Consider the following 20,653-nt stretch of genomic DNA (forward strand, 5'->3'; position numbering starts at 1 on the left):
ACTGTTATTATTGGAGCCGCGGTCACAAGGTCACAAAAGTTCTAAAATGGGAGAAGTTGTCAGAACTTGTACTGAAAGAGCTAAACTCACTACTTTTTTTTACAAATCTACTTGGTAAAGTTGGTTACTATGTGTAATGCTAGGGCTCAATTGCACTAGTTTTGATAAATGATCCCCATTGTGTTACATTCACTTGGTGACGCTAAGCTGCAGTATCGGGCACAGACTTTGGACAAGAGTAGCGCTGTTCAAGGAAAATAAGCTGACTGACTTTTATTTTAATCTTGGTCAACCCTTACTCTTCAACAGGTATGCTGTAAGGTTACAGTTTAATCATTTATGAAATTATGACTGCCTCCTAAGATCACTATGGGCTACATAAACATGGCTGCCACATCTATAATGGATGAGAGATACACTGATTCTAACCTGCAGTTGTTTTTTATATATTTGTTGGGTCCCTGTTTATTTTTGCCCATTCTAAAACAATTTACTGTATAATAAATCCATTTGTTCAAATGAAAATACATAATGTACTTGGTCACTTATACTCTATATCACATAATACATTCTTACCGGATATCAGAAGGATCTTCAGTCACCAATACATCTGTTTTGCAGCTGGCCAACGGACTGATTGACAACTCCATAGGGGGAACAACAAAACTTTTGCTAACTGGAAGCCATACTCCTTGTCCCAAGCTGTATGTCGACCTGCCATAAACAGAATTGTTATTAAAGATTTGGTTCTTGAGAGAATATGGTTATAGAGACATGTCACAAGATAAGATTAATTGAGGTCTTTCAGCTCTGACCGCACTGACTCCATAAACTATAGTTATCTTCTGAAAATACATTTAGGCCAACCTTCTAAAGGGGGTACCTTACATATGTGCAGCAAGTACTTCTTCCCTGTAGGCCCACCCCAACCATAGAAAAGGTTTTATGTAAGGGACTATGTTAAAGGGCTTTTCCAGGTTTTGGATAGACCATCAATATCAGATCGGTGGGGGTCCGGCTCCTGGCACCCCCACCGACGAGCTGATTAAAGGGGCACAGCTTTCCCTTTCATTGTTTACCTGGCACAACGCCGTACATTTGATAGTGCCTGTGCCCTGTATTGCAGCTCAGTCCTATTCACTTCAATGGGACTGAGCTGCAGAGAGATTTAGTACAGTACAAAACGTATGGCGCTGTGCCTGGTAAACAATAATGGTGATGGGGTGCTGCTTGGAGCATTTCATTCAGCTGATCCATAGGGCTGTCGGGGGTCGGATCCCCACTGATCTGAATCGAATGGCCTATCCGAACCATCGTAATGGCCATCAATATTGATGTCCCGGAAAACCCCTTTAATAATTCTCTTGCGATATACTGTACCAAAGAAATTGGCACAATGGTGAAAGATCTGTTAGAGAACCGATCACCTCTTGGCAAATCAGCTGTGGGACTGTAAGGGGTCCACATTACTGTCCATGCACAGGGGCTATCCTCTGCCTCTGTTTGCCACTGCAACCTCCATCTGAATAATATACATACATTACCATTCTCTACCATCTAGTAGTAAGAATACCGCCTGTTAATAGGGCAATCCCACTAGTATACCATGCGAAAGTATTCCAAACAAAATGTTATTCTCGAATGGTCTGAAAATGAAGTCCATTTGTTTTCCTATTCTCATGCATATTCTGTAGTTAATACGAGTCTTCGCTCTGCTTGGGGCTAGGAGCTTGTTTAATGCTGCAATTAATTTGTTGTTATTTATACAAAGCACTGGCTAGCCGCATAAATTAACATTTGTGGTGAAGTCTTGTAATATCTTCAAATGAAAATGTACATTGAGACGGAGACTACAGAGGATTTGAAAGGATTAACCTGGTGACTAATGAAGTGTAAAAACGTATGTAAAGCCTGACCTCTAATATATATTCCAAGGAATCGAATACCTATTGTGAAAAGGAATATGAGAAGTCCCTTTATAATTTACTACCCTGTATAAAAGCAATCGGAGATAGTGCTGACATCTATTTTTCAAGTAATTTCAATTACTGTCTTTGCTACATATAAAAGCCCAAATCTTACAATTAGACAGTATGAGAGTTCAGCTTGTGGTCCGCAGTATATTAGTTCAATTAGGGTCCATAGGCAGACAAGTGGATTTAGAAGTGATTTGGATGCCTTTCTAACACGCGGGGCTGGATTTTGTAGCAGAGGTTGTATAGCATTACTCTAACTCTAGTTTAATTTTATGGAGGTTTTATGAAGTCGGGTATTGTGGCTTCTATTCCAGGACATAGTACTTAGGCTTTATTTCGCCTTCATCTGGATAAATGCAGCTGTAAATTATAATGGGTTAAATTTAATAGGTTTCGTCATTCTAACCTTACTATAATGATGTAATTATATATAATAGCAAAATAACAACCCATTAATCAAATATGTCCTATTTTTTTAAATGAAGGGGAGTAACCACTGCAGCAGTAGACAATGTTTAGTCAGACTTCGGGTAGGAACACACACAATATACTCAGTGCGGATACACTGTGTTAAGCTGCGCAGCGTATCTGCCCTGAACACCGCAGGGAATGCCGTCCGGAAAATGGCACAAGATTGTGTTGCGTTTTTCCGGTGGAATTTCTGCCACGAAGCGGTAGCAACGCAGCTAACAACTGCGCCGACACCATGTTCGGTGCGGCTGTCAAACAGCCTGTTAGTGGCCGCATGTTAACGCGGGTAAACCGTCCCTTTATCTGCAAAATCGTGCAGCTATGAATTAATACACCCTTTATGGCCGCACAATTTTGCAAATTACAACAACTTACCCCCTATTCATTCTCTATGGCAGCGCCGGAAAAAGCCGAACACTGCAGTCAGCTATCTCCGGCGCTCCCATAGAGAATGAATGGAGCGGCAGTGCGTATACGCATGTCACCGGAAAGCCCCTTAATGAGGTATTTGACAGCCGCTCCTACATAGTGCCAGCGTGGTTGTTTGCCGCGTTGCGACCGTTTTAGGGCCGCTCCGTGTGGCCGTACCCTTAAAGTGTAACTAAACGTTCAACAAACTTCTGAAATGTCATAGTGACATGTCAGAAGTTTTGATAGGTGGGGTCTGAGCACAGAGACCCCCACCAATCACTAAAAAAAAAAAAAGCGATATAAGCGCTTGTGTGAGCGCTCAGCCACTTAGTACGGGCTCAATAGAAAGTCTGAGTCTGTACTTCAGTACATTGGCTTTCCAGAAAAAGCCAAACAGAAACAAAGCGGCTGAGCACTCACACGAGCGATTCAGCCGCTTCGTTTTAGCGATTGGTGGGGGTCTCAGTTCTCGGACCCCCATCAATCAAAACTTCTGACAAACGTTTCGTTACCTGTTAAAGGGCTTGTCCACACGCAGCGGAATTGCAGCGTATTTTCCGTCCACAATTGTGGACGGAAAATACGCAGCAGAATACAGTAGCAGCAAAGTGGGTGAGATTTAACAAATCTCATCCACTCGCTGCGTAAAATTTCCGACCATAAATTCCTGCTGCGGAAAGTGGACTGAATGTCACCATCTCCCAACATTGAGAAAAACGCAAATACGCACCATTTTCTGCAGGAAATGGTGAGGTTTTTCCGCAGCGAAAATCCTGCTAGTTTCTGAGGAATTGCTGCAGAAATTTTCTGTGGCAATTCCGTTACATGTGGACAAGCCCTCACACGACAGGGTTTCCCGGCCGGGTGCCGGCCGTTCATAAATCGGCCGGCACCCGGCTGCATTAGGAATAATAGACCCCTAATGGGGCTATTCACACCACCGATTTTTCAAAAAATAGGACATGCTCTATTTTCGGCCGGGTGCCCGGCTCCCATAGAAGTCTATGGGGCCGGGTAATACCCGGCCATCACCGGAATGTGTCCCGAGTGATGGCCGGGTCTACCGTCGCTCGCGCACTCTCTCTCCTCCTCCTCACAGTGCAGAGTGCATGTGAGGAGGAGGAGGAGGGTCTTTTATTGCTCGCTGTAGGAGTCGGAATCCCCAATCCCCGGCCGGGGATTGGGGATTCCGCTACAGGAGAAGTGCGTGACTACACTGTCCAGATATGGACACAGCGAAGTCACTCACTTCTGCAGCGGAATCCCCGACTCTATGGCCTCATGCACACGACCGTGGTGTTTTTCTGGTCCGCAAATTCCAGGACCGTGTTCCGTGGAATGTCATCCGCAGTTCATCCGTATGTAATCCGCAGTTCATCCGTATGTAATCCGCAAAAATGCGGATGAAAAAAAAAAAAAAAAAAAAGGACTTTTAAACAGGATGCCAAAAGCTTGGTCAAACCCCCTTTAGAAGGTCACATGATCCGCAAATCCGCAAACTGCGGATGACACACGGCGGTGTATCCGCAATTTCCACGGGCCCATTGACTTCTATTGGCATGTCCGCACCGCATTTGCGACCCATAATAAGACATGTCCGGAGTTTCTGCGGCACGGATGTGCGGACATGCGGAGAGCCGTGAAAACACGGATAGTGGGTATGGCCACATAGAAATGAATGGGTCCGCAATTAACCCGTGGATTTGCGGTTGAATTGCGGACGCAAAAACACGGTCGTGTGCATGAGGCCTATGGCCGGGGATGCCGCTACAGGAGAAGTGCGTGACTACACTGTCCATATATGGACACAGCGAAGTCACGCACTTCTGCAGCGGAATCCCCAACTCTATGGCCGGGGATGCCGCTACAGGAGAAGTGCATGACTACACTGTCCATATATGGACACAGCGAAGTCACGCACTTCTGCAGCGGAATCCCCGACTCTATGGCCGGGGATGCCGCTACAGGAGAAGTGAGTGACTACACTGTCCATATATGGACACAGCGAAGTCACGCACTTCTGCAGCGGAATCCCCGACTCTATGGCCGGGGATGCCGCTACAGGAGAAGTGAGTGACTACACTGTCCATATATGGACACAGCGAAGTCACGCACTTCTGCAGCGGAATCCCCGACTCTATGGCCGGGGATGCCGCTACAGGAGAAGTGCATGACTACACTGTCCATATATGGACACAGCAAAGTCACGTACTTCTGCAGCGGAATCCCCGACTCTATGGCTGGGGAAGCCGCTACAGGAGAAGTGCATGACTACACTGTCCATATATGGACACAGCAAAGTCACGTACTTCTGCAGCAGAATCCCCGACTCTATGGCCGGGGATTCCGCTACAGGAGAAGTGAGTGACTACACTGTCCATATATGGACACAGAGAAGTCACGCACTTCTGCAGCGGAATCCCCGACTCTATGGCCGGGGATGCCGCTACAGGAGAAGTGAGTGACTACACTGTCCATATATGGACACAGTGACGTCACTCACTTCTGAAGCGGAATTCCCGACCTGTGGCAGGGAATTCCTCTTCAGGAGAAGTCAGTGACTACACTGTCCATGTATGGACATTGAAGTCAGTGACTTCTCCTGGAAGGGGGGGGGATGGGTGTAACCTACAGGGGGCTGTGTGGGATCACCTACAGGGGACTTGGTGGCATCACCTACAGGGGGCTGGGTGGCATCACCTACAGGGGGCAGGGTGGAATCACCTACAGGGGGCAGGGTGGCATCACCTACAGGGGGCAGGGTGGCATCACCTACAGGGGGCTGGGTGGCATCACCTACAGGGGGCTGGGTGGCATTACCTACAGGGGCTGGGTGGCATTACCTACAGGGGGCTGGGTGGCATTACCTACAGGGGGCTGGGTGGCATCACCTACAGGGGGCAGGGTGGCATCACCTACAGGGGGCAGGGTGGGTGGCATCACCTACAGGGGGCTGGTGGGTGGCATTACCTACAAGGGGCTGGGTGGCATTACTTACAGGGGGCTGGGTGGCATTACCTACAGGGGGCTGTGTGGCATCACCTACAGGGGGCTGGGTGGCATCACCTACAGGGGGCTGGGTGGCATCACCTACAGGGGGCTGGGTGGCATTACCTACATGGGGCTGTGTGGCATCACCAACAGGGGGCTGGGTGGCATTACCTACCAGGGGGGCTTTGGCATTATCTACAAAGGGCTGTGTGTGGCAACAAATTTAAATGAAATTCATCCGATTTTAAAACGGACAGGGAAAAAAACGGATGCAAATCGGGTCCAAATCGGCCGGTAAAAACGGCAACTCGGCCCGGAACGGAATCGGAACGGATGCAAATCGGATGCAAACCGGCCGGGAAAATCGGCCAAAAACGGCCGATTTTCCCGGCCGGCACTCGGACCCTGTCGTGTGAATGAGGCCTTATAATGACTGTTATTGTCAGTTTTTTGGCGCTAATTTCGATGACGAAATTGTAGTGGAATCTGCGCCAAAAAACGCCTGAAATCGTCCCCCATTGATTTCAGTGGGAGGCAGAGTCGTTTTTCCCGGGTGACTTATGGCCACCCGCAGAAAAAAAAAGTTGCATGTCCTTTCTTGCTGCGGTTTCTGCCTCTGACCACACATTGAAATCAATGGGTGGCAGAGAAAACCTGTTTCTGAGCGTTTCTCGCTGCATTTTTTGTCCGCTGTCCTTGCATTAGCTTCAAAGGGTGCGGGCAAAAAACACTGTGACAAAAACGCAAAAAAAACAAGTACAGGCAGTTCAAAATCTGCCTCAAAATTCCTGAAGCAATTCTGAGGCAGATTTTCTCTGCCTGCAAAAAGAAAAAAAACTCTGTGTGAACAGGGCCTAACGCTCAGGTGTTTGTGACACAACTTTATTTTTTTAACAGTCCTGGAAAAACGTCTCTACACAAAGGACATGAGATAGATTTCAGAACTGGGAAACATAACAATTAGTTGGCAAACGATTCTTCTTAAGGGTTGTTGTCAGTATCCTATTTAAAGTGGTTGTCCAGCACTAGAAAAAAAAAATCGGAATCCGCGCCATGGACTGTGCTGGTATAGCAAAAAAGCGAACCCCTCTGTCAAATCCTAGACAAAGTAGAATCACTGTAAGTAGTATAATTATTGCTGATCCTATAAGATTCTATGGAACATGGTGACCTAAAATTCTCTTTCTTTACTTTTGTTGTCCTATTGGAACCAAGTCTTTGAATGTACAAAAAAATAAATAATGAATTCAGAGTTGTATTGTGGAGGAATATGACTGGTTTTGTTCCTGATAACTGTTTCTGTTTTCAGGCTGATAGGAGCTTTTATAATAAGAACAAGGCAAATAATAGCGGAGCAGCGCACCTCCTAACATGCCGTGTGTATTTGGCTGATCTCCTCTCCCCTGTCTTTTTTTTTTACACCTGGGCCCCCTCTCTTCTAAGAAATGAACATTTATAGAATTAATGAGTTCCCAGCTGTCTACTATTTTAGACACAAAAGCAAAGTATAACAGAAGGAGAAAAATAAAATGAAATGTGCTAAAAGAAGTATTTAATGAAGCAAAATCTAAAAACATCTAAGGTCCTATTATAATCTATTGAGTAAATTCACTAAGGAAGACACAAAAAGCAGCACTTTGACTTTCAATGACAATGGCAATAAAAACCAGATGGATAAGGCTCTGTTCACATCTGCGTTGGGGTCCCGTTCTGACGTTCCGTCGCAGCTTTCCGTCAGAACGGAACCCCAACGCAGATGTGAACAGAGCCTTAATAGTATAGAATGGTAGATAATTTTTCATAGCAAGATCTTTGAAGAATAGTGGTATGTAAACCACGTGTGGAAGACAGAATAAGAAGCAAGTCACCTATGATATCATAGTATCAAAAAAGTAGGGGTTGGGGTTATAGTAATCGCAACTGGCGGCGCCCAGATTCACAAGAAAGTAAGTAGTCGGAGCAATGACTCCTAGTTACGCAGTAATATAATCTTACTAAATGGGCTGTCTCACTAAATAAATAATAGAAAAGAGAAGGGTTTAACTTAGCTGTACTTTCGGTTGTCACTTTTGCAAAACTGGCCAAAGGAAAAATGCAGATAACTCCGAAATATAAAAATCGTAACCAAACCTTGGCTATTGCTGATTTACTAATTTATGGCTGATTTTATGTTTTGGATGGAAATCATTTTTTATGAGCATGTTGTCTATTTCAACCTTAGTTACTATGTATATATTGTGCATAAATACTATTGAACGTATCATCATTAGATACTGCGGCATGTTAAGTCAATGGTGATTCAGGTATAGCATCAGGATACTGGGACATTAAAGCTAAGGAGCTGACTAGCAGGATGGGGGTTTCGTGGACAAGTGACCACAGGAATGGAGACACAATAGCAGATTTCTTGGATACTAGAACCAGAGGCTTATATTGTAACAGGTACCTTCTCTATCACCACTCCGCAAAATTATTCACTTTTCAGGTGCTCCTGCTAATACTCTTAGCAATGATGGTGGAGAAAGCTGCAAACTCTTGGATGTTGAAAAGAAAGTAATAGTTGGTTGCAACATGGGGAAAGTATTACTTTTTATTTAGTCAAAAGTCACTGCCTTACACTGGCCAATGATCGGGCAAACATATGAACGCTCATTCCCGACGATTGCCCTGTGTTATCAGGGCAACGATCAGCCGATGAACCGGCAAATGCTCGTTCGTCGTTTGATCTGCTCTTTTATGCGTGGTAAACTGGAAATGCGCTGCCGACATGATGGAAATGTATGGGGACGAACAATCGGAGTCACAAGCTGTTAAGGATCTGCCAGGCACAGCTTCTGTATCCACGCCCATAGGTAATCAGTCTGCACCTGCTTCTATGTCTGTGAGACTGACTCCATCTTCCACCACTCAGGATGCCAGGCTTAGGAGTGGGAGAGCCTATCACAGCCTGGCCAGACGGAGCTAGCTCCCGCCCTCTGTCTATTTATACCTGCCTTTCCTGATCCTCCTTGCTTGTGATTCTTCTCGTTTTGTTTACCGGCCCTGCTGCAGCTTCTTGAACCATTTGACCCTGCTTCATATTGACCCTGGCTTACTGACTACTCTCCTGCTCTGCGTTTGGTACCTCGTACACTCCTGGTTTGACTCGGCTTGTTCACTACTCTTCTGCTCTGCATTTGGTACCTCGTACACTCCTGGTTTGACTCGGCTCGTTCACCACTCTTGTTGCTCACGGTGTTGCCGTGGGCAACTGCCCCTTTTCCCTTGCTTCTGTGTACCCTTGTCTGTTTGTCTGTCGTGCACTTATTGAGCGTAGGGACCGTCGCCCAGTTGTACCCCGTCGCCTAGGGCGGGTCGTTGCAAGTAGGCAGGGACTGAGTGGCGGGTAGATTAGGGCTCACTTGTCTGTTTCCTTACCCCCATCATTACACAAGCGTTCGTCCCTGTACATAGGCAATCATATCTCCTCGTGAAAGGAGCAAACGAGCGACGATCAACGAACTCTCTTGTTGATCAGCGCTCGTTTATACGGCCCATATTGGGCCGGGTAATAGGACCCTTATAGAATTCTATTTTTGTGCTGACTCCACAAGGAACCACTGAAATCTTCCCATATACCTAAGAAATACCATAAAATAAAAAAATCCAGGACACCGCTAGCCTTATTTCCTGCCAAGATAAGATGTCTAAAAATTGAGGTAATACGTAAGGCTAATCCTACATGTAAAGCTTTGCCCAAGATACTAGTTTGTTGTTTTTTTAACTTAAATTGGAACACTATTGTGGAAGGGGTCATACACTAAACTTTTTCCCACAAGACAAATGATTTTTGTATTGTAGTAAATATTGTACATGTGAATATATGTAAAAAATTAGGATCAAGAGGTCACATTGTTGGCTGGACAAAAAAAGAAGGTGGTATCTTCTGACATGGTCAAAGGCAGAGAAAGTAGTCATGTAAAACGAATGTTCAGATTGAAATATCTCTACCAAGAACACATAGAGCAAGGTCATAGACACGGAATATTAATACAGGTTAGGGACTAAGAAAGTCAAAAGTGAAAAGAGGGATTTAGGAATGAGAAGGACATGAGAAGTACAGACAGTAAGGGGAGGTCCAGGAGCTGGGATAGCAAGGATAACTTTTGATATGCAGATTTCCATTGTTTGAAATATAAAATTGATGTGTCAGCATTAAAGGTTCTGGCGTCATTGCAAATATGTTCTGCTGCCAGGCTCATATGACGTTATCAGTGGAGTAGGATGGTTGTAGAGTGGTATTAGCCATGGATAGAAATAAATGGGGGTGCCGGCTCATAATATACAGGGTGGGCCATTTATATGGATACACCTAAATAAAATGGGAATGGTTGGTGATATTAACTTCCTGTTTGTGGCACATTAGTATATGGGAGGGGGGAAACTTTTCAAGCTGGGTGTTGACCATGGCGGCCATTTTGAAGTCGGCCATTTTGTATCCAACTTTAGTTTTTTCAATGGGAAGAGGGTCATGTGACACATCAAACTTATCGAGAATTTCACAAGAAAAACTATGGTGTGCTTGGTTTTAACCTTACTTTATTCTTTCATGAGTTATTTACAAGCTTCTCTTTGTTTACAGCCAGTGACATGTCGCAGAGGTTAACACGTGAGGAGCGGATAGAAATTGTGTTGATGTCTGGTGAACGCAGTACCCGGGTCATTGCAGCAGATTTCAATGCAAGACACCCTTACGAGACCACCCATCTCCCATGCTGCCGTTTACAAACTGCTTGCCAAGTTTCGTGAAACTGGTTCAGTGTTGGATTTGCCCAAATGTGGACGCATGAAAACTGTCCACTAATGAAGAAACATCAGTGGCTGTCCTAGCTTCATTCAGCAAGAGACCACAGCGTAGCACTCGCCGCATGTCACTGGAGAGTGGCATCAGTCGAACATCCCTTCGGCGGATATTAGCTACTCACAAATGGCACCCTTACAAATTCCAGCTGCTGCAGCATCTCAACGAGGATGACCCAGATCGGCGCACTGAATTTGCAGAATGGGCAAAACAAAAATTGGAACAGGACCCTCAGTTTACACAGAACATTTTGTTCAGTGATGAGGCAAACTTTTATGTGAATGGTGAAGTTAACAAACAAAACCATCGCTATTGGTCTGACACTAACCGACATTGGATAGATCCCTCCAAGACTGTTGGAACACAAAAATTGATGGTATGGTGTGGTATATGGGGTACAAAGATAGTGGGGCCATTCTTCATCAATGGAAACCTCAAGGCCACGGGATATCTGAAATTGCTACATGATGATGTGTTTCCCTCTTTATGCACTGAAGCTGGCACGTTCCCTGAGTTTTTCCAGCAAGATGGTGCACCACCACATTATGGGTGTCAGGTCCGAGCATTCCTAGATGAACAGTTTCCTGGAAAGTGGATTGGTCGTCATGGGCCAGCTGAATGGCCCCCTAGGTCTCCCGATCTGTCCCCCTTAGACTTTTATCTTTGGGGTCATCTGAAGGCAATTGTCTATTCTCTGAAGATACGAGATGTGTAGCAACTGAAACTACGGATACTGGAAGCCTGTGCTAGCATTTCTTCTGCGGTGTTGCTATCAGTGTGTGAAGAGTGGGAGAAGAGGGTTGCATTGACAATCCAACACAACAATGGGCAGCACTTCGAACACATTTTATAAGTGGTCAGAAACTTGTAAATAACTCATGAAAGAATAAAGTAACGTTAAAACCAAGCACACCATTGTTTTTCTTGTGAAATTTGCGATAAGTTTGATGTGTCACATGACCCTCTTCCCATTGAAAAAACTAAAGTTGGATACAAAATGGCCGACTTCAAAATGGCCGCCATGGTCAACACCCAGCTTGAAAAGTTTCCCCCCTCCCATATACTAATGTGCCACAAACAGGAAGTTAATATCACCAACCATTCCCATTTTATTTAGGTGTATCCATATAAATGGCCCACCCTGTATTATAAACCCTTATTATTCTCCATCTGAGCTTCTAACTGCTTTGGTGGTGAACCACAGTATGTTGGTGGCTGCTAAGAAGGCAGATAACATCATTAGAGGCAAAAAGATGCCATATCTGTAGCCGAATAAAAACCATTATGCCAGAATCCATAATAATTTATCATTAGTTTTTTCCTCAAATGTCTTTTTAATGAAGAAAAAAGAAAAACAACAGCAAATCGGCATATAATACATGTAGGTCAAATGAGTTGCATAGTAGCATATGAGTCATAAACAGGTATTGAGCAGAAAAACAAAAGAACAAAAAACTAAAGTGAACACAGAACAGAATATTACATACTGAACACTACTATGTCAGTATAAGTCACATTCAAAAAGAAGATTATACAGCAGCAAGAGGTAAACAGTGTATGATATCAGGTTTACAGAAATGTAACAAAGAAAAAACATCTGACTTATCCATTTTATATATATATATATATATATATATATATATATACATATATATATATATATATATATATATACGTCGGGCATTCTTTTTGCAACCAGTTATCTGGGATCAACAACCTGACTGCCATGACAAGCTAGGAGGGCAGGTTTGTTTTGGTAAATGGTAATGATGGGTTAATACAGTTAGACAGACGCAGACGTTTCAGTAATTTGCTGGGCGCAAAAATAGTAGAGAGACAAATTTTTTTTCAATCACATATAGAAACCCTAAAATAGAATGTGTATTTGTGTCCGCTATATAACATGGTTTAGTTAGGAGATGTGCGTCATGGCTAGGTTTTCAGAAAAGGTTGTCGAAGGGGTATTTTTCCGATATTTTTTATAGTTTTCTTGTAACTGAAGCTGCCACAGCAGTCCCAAGTTACAGAGGAAAACAGCCTTAATAATGTGACAGTTGTCAGAAATAGAGTTTTGCTATTTCTAATGACCCTGCAGCTATGCAACATGAAAGCTATCCCTGCCGCTACCTCTATTGTATACACAGAGCTCATTGAGTGCTGTGTATCTAGTGATTGAGATGGCGGTAACGGTAAGAAAACATATCTGCTTTCTGCGCTGGTTGCCTGGCTGTGTTGAACTTTACAGTGCTAAGGAACGGGATAAGATCCATTAATTGCGACCGGAAGTAACAAATCTGGCAGTGGTTAAGAGGAACGGTATATTACTGATAGAATTCAAACACTATATCCTGAACGGAGGAGAAGGTGGTCTTATCTGAGCTATGTATAGTATGGATATATGTTTTAGCTTTAGTTTTTGTAACCCCCTTCTTCCTCGCTCCGTATAAATTAACAAGTTAATGACTCATACCCTGTGCCATTAGTCTGTTAATGTACCTGCTTCCTTTGATGGGACTTTATGAAAAATCACCTACCGTGCCTTAACCAAAGATACAGCGGACATTAGGGTCAGTGTATGGTGCTGTATGGGTGAATGTCTGGTTCTTCTTAACTGCAAGCTTTAAACCTCTTAAGCCGAACTATCACTATATTTGTATTTAATAAACTTCCTTCCACTGTACTTGGCTACCTGTCAGTCCCACACACAATTAATAGAGTTGTAGTGAGCACGCAGGACCGCTCCTCCATTCAAATGGGGGATACTGGACCCTCATTCTTGTGATTGGTGGGGGGTTCCAATGAGCAGACCCCCAACGATCATGCATTTATCACCTATATTGTAGATTATCACCTTTAATTATCAACCTTCACTTCTTCCAAACTATCAACTCATTCTGGTTTAACCTAAGTTATATAGGCCAATAAAATACGGGACTAGCTACTGGGTACCGACGTTCGGGGTACTTCGACCCAAATTGCACTGGTGGGTTCCTATTTGTGCAAAAAAGCTATTTTTTTAGTTTTTCTATAGTCGCATTCAAAGAGCTCTAACTTTTTTATTTTTCCGTCAACATAGCTGTATGAGAACTTGTTTTTTGCGGGACTAGTTGTACTTCTTAATGGCATAATTTTGGGGTACATATATATTTTTTATTAACTTTTATTAACTTTTTATGGGGGGTAATAGAAAAAAAACCTGAAATTCCAACATTGTTCTATGCGTTTTAAATTCACGCTGTTCACCATCTGGCATAAATAACACATTACCTTTATTCTATGGTTCGGTACGATTACGGCGATACCACATATGTAGAGTTTTTTTTATGTTTTACGACTTTTGCACAATAAATACACTTTTGAACTAAAATTATTTGTTTTTGCATCGTCGCATTCCAAGAGGCGTAATTTTTTATTTTTCCGTCAATGTAGTGATTTTTTGGGCTTGTTTCTTGCGGGACGAGACGTAGTCTTGATTGGTACTGTTTTGGGCTACATGGGACTTATTGATTAACTTTTATTATTACTTTTTTGGGGGGCAATGGAAAAAAATAGAAATTTCGCCATTGTTTTTTGTTTTTTTTACAGTGTTCACCTTGCGGTTTAAATTACATATTAACTTTATTAATGTAGTCATTACGGTCGTGGCGATACCATATATCTGTACTTTTATTTATTTTATACACTTTTACTAAATAAAACCACTTTTTATGGGAAAAAAATGGTTTTATTGATTTTTTTACTGTCATTTTTATTAATAATTTGTATTTCACATTACTTACTTATTTTTTTCGTCCATTAGGGGACTTTACTATGCGATCTTTAGATCGCTGCTATAATGCTTTGGTATACTTCGTATACCAGAGCATTATTGCCTGTCAGTGTAAATCTTACAGGCAATGTATTAGGACGTGCCTCTGGCGCGTCCTAATAAGCATATGCCCAGGGCAGACCTAGGGGCTTTTATCAGGCCCCCGGCTGCCATGACACCCCATCGGAGGCCCCCGATTTGCAGGCCGTCGATGGGTGACTGCCCTGGTCGCTATTGACCGTGGCATTTAATGGGTTAAACAGCCGCGATCGAAGTAAACTTAGATCGCGGCCGTTGGAGCAGGAGCCCGGCTGTCATCAGACAGCCGAGCCCTCGCTCCAGCCTGCACTGGACATCCGTGCAGGACTTAGACTGGGTCACCGTGAAAAGGCGGCGGCCTAGCCTAAGGCCCCTTAGTGACCGCCGTGAAAAGGTGTATTGGTGGACACTAAGGGGTTAATTGTTGTGTATATTTATGTTTATTTTTGCACATATTCTTTAAGGTATAATTTAGATATTAACATTCATTTAGTGAATTCACCATGACCACTTCCTTTGGCAGAAAGTTCTCACTGATCTAAAAGTAAAAAAGAAAACCCCTTCTATGTTTATGTAGAAACCTTCTTTCCTCTAGACAAAGAGGATGCCCCCTTGTTATATTTAAAGTCCTGGATATAGATAGATCCTCAAAAAAAACATATTTTTTTGCAAATAAATAAACCAAATTTTGACAGTCTTTTTGGGTACCATAGTCCACCCACTTAATTTTTTTCCCCTTTGTTACCTGCCTCAAAACACATTCCAGTTCTTGTCTTTTTGTGCACGGATGTCCAAAACTGTACATAATATTCCATGTGTGTGGAAATGAGATCCAGATCGCCAGGGATTTATTTAATGGGGTTGTCTCCTTACACACATTGGTGCCATATTGCTACTATATGCCACTAGTGTCTAATTGATGGTGTCAAAATGCTGTACCAACCACCAACCACTAGAGCAAAATGGCAGAAGCTTTAGGAAAGCACTGTACCACTTCGTCTCGTGACGGATATGCTCTGCTCTTTCCAGGCTGCTGCATGGACGCCCATTAGAGTCACTCCTATAATGGCGTTTTTTTTTCTTTAAAATGGTTGTAATTTGTTGGAGGCTAAGTTGCATAATTTATGAAAGCCTGAAAATATTTTTAAGTCTGTAAACAGGGAAAAGTTCTGGCAATGGCTTTGTTTGTATCCATTACAAGCCATTTATATTACAAGGCACCCGGTACCATTAAATCTATGGATATGTGCCAGCGCATTCTCTTCATTAATAGTTTTATTTTTAACCCGTAAATACATTATTTATAAAATGCAATAATATGTCCAATACTAAAGTAGGAAAAGTGTTCAAGGGGGTCTAAAAATGTAATATAACTCAGCTAACCTATTTTACTATTGTAGCATCTGGCTGACTGTACCATTTATTCCTAGTTTGTAGTGTTGTAATTATTTTTTTTTAGCGATACATAAAGATGTGCTAGGGCTGTCTAGAGGCTCATATTAGGAGTTTCTCGAAATGTTTACAGTACTTTAATGCACATGCAAAGCAAAAACAGGGTTTTATATTACTACAAAGCCAGCTTTGCTCTCATTACCTTTATATATATATATAGTGCCAACATATTTGACAGTGCTGCGCAAAGTTTGTCATCGCTCACAGTCATCAGTCCCAATTTTACACACAATCGGTTGTCCCTATACATTTCTAATATGTCAGCAGCACATCTCTCTGTTTACACAGGAAGATGTGCTGCCGACAACGATAATATTTTCAGAAATAAAAAAAAATACAATTAGACGACGAATGAGCGTTTGCTCGTTCATCGGCTGATCATTGCCCTGTTTACACAGGGCAATGATTGGAAATGGGCGTTCTATGAACACTCATTTGCCTGATCATAAAAAGGCCTTAAGTCAAACATCTCCTGTAAAATGCTTGCCACGTGTTTGTCATAATTGTTAATGACTGCTGTTTTAATCAGGAAAACGGACACTTACATTTAAATCCACATTTGCACAACGTTTGCTCCCAGCAATTAATATAAATGGTCACCGTATTATGTAATTATATGGAAAATATTAAGTGGAAATAGACATGGACCGCACAATCCACAATGTATACGTCGATCTGAGCCGCTAGGCATAATTTCCAAACATGAACATGAGGTTCTTTGTTAACATTTTGATCAAACTGTATAAGCCCACTTGCCACTTCACGGCGATCTCTTTTAAAGTGGGTCCCTGCTCTAGCGGTTGCAGCACCGCATGGCCGCCACCGCAGCACCGCTCCTGCAGAGGGAGCAATCCAGGGGCCCAAAAGCACCCATGCCATCAGACTGTGCCAAGCCTCTGGGTTGCTCCCTCTGCGGGAGCGGTGCTGTGGTGGCGGGGGCCGCCATGCCGTGCTGAAGCCGATAGAGTAGGGACCCACTTTAAAGAGGTCGTCGTGAAGTGGCAAGTGGGCTTATACAGTTTGATCAAAATGTTTACAAAGAACCTCATGTTCATGTTTCTAAATTATGCCTAGCGGCTCAGATCAGCGTATATATTGTGGATGTGCGGTCCATGTCTAGTTTCTCACAATGTTGAAATATTATGTAATTAACATAAAGATGTAGTAGATCTTAATTTTTTTCATTAAACAAGTTTTTTAGTGCCTCGTGACAACAACATATTCAGCCTGGCCACATCTGTATTTTGAGATAATTTTTAACTGAGTAATTACTACTGGCCCAAGGGATCTTTCATCCTGTAGTCGTGTTGTTTCATTAAGAAAAGTTGCATATCTACATCTGAACATAGAGATTTGCATGTAAACCCACATGGTACAAATGTACTATTCTATTTGCTGCAAGCGCCATTACTTTCATTAGTTTAGACTATGAGTGTTCTGCAATGTGATTTTTATTATTTACTTTATCATTATGTCAATATTCAATTTTGTATTTCAATCATATTAATTACGCGTTATCACGAGTTTCCAGCATTGCATAGACGTATTTTGTTCTGCTAAGGCCTGGTCTTAATATTATTTCTGTTCTTTCTAATCGTGATGATGTATTGGATGCTGAATTTATTATACAATGCATTTCATATTTTGAAGATGGGGACAGACTCTTACAGAGGAACAGAATAAAAAATGAAATTTGTATTTAAAAAAAAAAATGACTTTCTAGGATTAAGATGTTTAAAAAGTTATTTTAAAATGGCTATACACTTTTCTTAAAGTGTACCTACAGCCATTTATACAAAAGCTCCTATATGTGTATTACAGGGTGTACACTAAAAATCCACCGCTGCATATATCGCAGTAATGCAAGAGAATGTTGCCGCGTTGTAACCCGCAAGTTGCCGCCACTGCAGCTTGACAGTCGCAAGAAATCTATCAAGTTTGGATTTCTTGCGACGGTCGTAGCAATTTGTGTTTCGCAACGTGGCCACATTTACTTATATGACTGCAATGTACGCAGCGCGACACAGCAATCTTTGGACACTCGACCTGAGTTATGGTTAAGGTAGCCTCAGCCCTGAACTGCACCGCCCCCTCCCCAACTGTTCTTCATACTGTCCCCAGTACAATAGTATAATCACCAACAGCAGCACTGAACTTCTCAGAGCAGATTCTTCCCTGGTTTTCCCTCACCTCCTGTGTTGCTTCTGCCCTCAGGCTCTCTGCCTTCTGTAAAGAGTTCATGGAGAAAACTTTTCTTGCAGCGGCTGCCTCATCCCGTGTAGTAAAGGGGAAGTGTCAGTGAGTGAGTGTGAGTAAGCAAGAGAGTGAGTATATGTGAGTGTGAGTCACACTGAGTACTGTATATGAGCTCTTCTCCGCAAGGCTACTACAAGAGCATCTCCTCAGTCAACCAAAACCCTACTCTACTGTAGAGGAACAACAACAACAACTTCTTTCTTTGGGAGAACTATTATGCATACTGAGTATATGTGTGAGCATGAATCTGAGTGTGGGCATGAATCTAAGTGTGGGCATGAATCTGAGTGTAGGCATGAATCTGACTGTGAGCATGAATCTGAGGGTGGGCATGAATCTGAGTGTGGGCATGAATCTGAGTGTGGGCATGAATCTGAGTGTGAGCATGAATCTGAGTGTGGGCATGAATCTGAGTGTGAGCATAAAGGTGAAAGAGTGGGTCTGTGAATGAGTGACGGGTGGGTGAGTGAGAGTATGTATTAGTGTTTGGTAGCATTTTGTATCAAGCCACAATGCGAATTCAGCTGTGCACATGTCTTTTCTTTGGACACTATCACGTCACTGTAGTAATTTACGAAGCCTATAGCAATCTAGCTTGTTTTAGAACTTTTTGGGTATGTTTTTGAAGTATATTTTTAAAATGTTTCAGTATTTTTTTTGTCTTAGGATAGCCAGCAAAGAACAAGAGATTTTCTAAAAATAATGCAGTAAATAACAGTCTTTCAAATCATAATAATTGTAATTTTATATGCAATGGTTAGTTTGAAAAAAAACCAAAAACGGTTAACCATTGTGTAATTAAATACGATTTCATGAGGTTTATCGAATAAGATTCACCACCTTAAGGAAAATAAACAACTTCCTGTTTTCTCTACTCCAAATACTGTATGTAATTCCACACCACAAAAGCGAAAAAATCTCTTGGGAGAAGTGATTAATTTTCACTCTCATTAAACTGTCTCAAAGAGATTAATGTACCAAACATCAAGCAACAGGATTAAATTGCAACATTGGGCAAGTGAAGGAGATCATTGCACTAAGCACCACTCTTCTAGCAGTTGCAAAAGAAATACATATAGTTACATTTTAGACTCTGCTCACATCTCGTTATGTGAACGCGTTTATCGTATGCGCTGGGAAGGCTCCCGTTACATACGCCGAACGTAGTATTAAGCCACAATTCACATGACGGAGGACAAAAGAGTGTCCTTTTGGTCTCCTTGAAGATATGTGTTATCATACTTTTTTTTTTACTGTATGGAAAAGCACAGTAGTCTACACTTTCCTCTACAGTGGGCCTCCGCAAAAACAACTATACTGCGCAGTATACAATTTTTTTACTATACAGTTGCATATGTCGGGGGTATGTGTATACAAAACAAAATGTCAACAGAGTTTTAGGGGTTATTTTCCTGGTAGTGAAGGTGGTTACTAATGGAACATACATAGGGGATAGTGGTCTAAGTTTTGACAATTCTAAGCTATGTGGATTGATTAAAAAAATATTATATTAGAGAAGGATCAGGCAAGGAAGTGCCAAACTAACCCCTTAGTGACCAGCATACTTAAGGCCTTAAAGGGAGTCTGTCACCAGAAATTTGCCTATCAAACCAGCAACAGAGTAATATAGTGTAGGCTCATCTGAATGTAACGCTGCAGCGAAAATCACTTTATTTATTATAGGCAAATTAGTTTTTTTGAGCAACGAGGATGTCACCGTTGCTCCAAAATGCTCTGGCTTCTATCTCCAGTCCATCTCTCCCTCCCTTCTTTCTTTGATTGACAGGGGCCAGGCAGTACAAAAGTAGAGTTCACGCCTGTCCCTGTATTCTGCTGAATGCACCCGCTCCTTTCCTTCATAATCGGCGTATGCGCAGTACATACTTGAAGTTTGGCCAGTTAAATCGGCTTTACTCAGCATGCGCCGATTATGTCACACTACATCTAGAAAAAACCGAACTCGGCATCTCAGAGCAGAAGAGGGAGTAGCCGCCCGCGCAGAACCACCTTCTGCTCTGCGATTTTTGCAGGGGAATTGCTGCTTTTCCGCAACAAAAAATTGCAACGTTTTCTATTTGTTGCAGGTTTTACCTCCCCATTGACTTCAATGGGGAAAACCCGCAACAAAAAAGCCGCGATTATGCAAGTACAATTGACATGTTGCAGATTTAAAAAATGCACCACAGGTGAATTTCTGAGTGTTTTTTCCACTTATCATTTACGCAGCGTGTGGATGAGATTTGTTCAAATCGGGTTTTCCGCAAATCTTTGTTAGACCTCCGGCACAGGATAGGGGATACATGTGTGACCTCTGGGGGTCCGACCGCTAGGACCCCCAGCGATGAAGAAATTAATGGAGCGCTGGTCAAGCATGCGCACCAGCGCTTCATTCTTATGGAGCACTTTAGG

At 42.6% G+C, this 20,653-nt stretch overlaps 1 protein-coding gene across 1 annotated transcript in view; it reads right to left on the reverse strand.

The window, feature by feature from the left end:
- Positions 1 to 20,653, reverse strand: part of ASTN2 (astrotactin 2) — a 647,867-nt gene that overhangs the window by 262,459 nt on the left and 364,755 nt on the right. Inside the window, exon 9 of the mRNA XM_075835545.1 lies at positions 577 to 714. Within this exon, the coding sequence (XP_075691660.1) occupies positions 577 to 714 (138 nt within the window). The remainder of the gene's footprint in view (positions 1 to 576; positions 715 to 20,653) is intronic.

Source organism: Rhinoderma darwinii, chromosome 8, assembly GCF_050947455.1.
Source record: "Rhinoderma darwinii isolate aRhiDar2 chromosome 8, aRhiDar2.hap1, whole genome shotgun sequence".
Classification (NCBI taxonomy): Eukaryota; Metazoa; Chordata; class Amphibia; order Anura; family Rhinodermatidae; genus Rhinoderma; species Rhinoderma darwinii.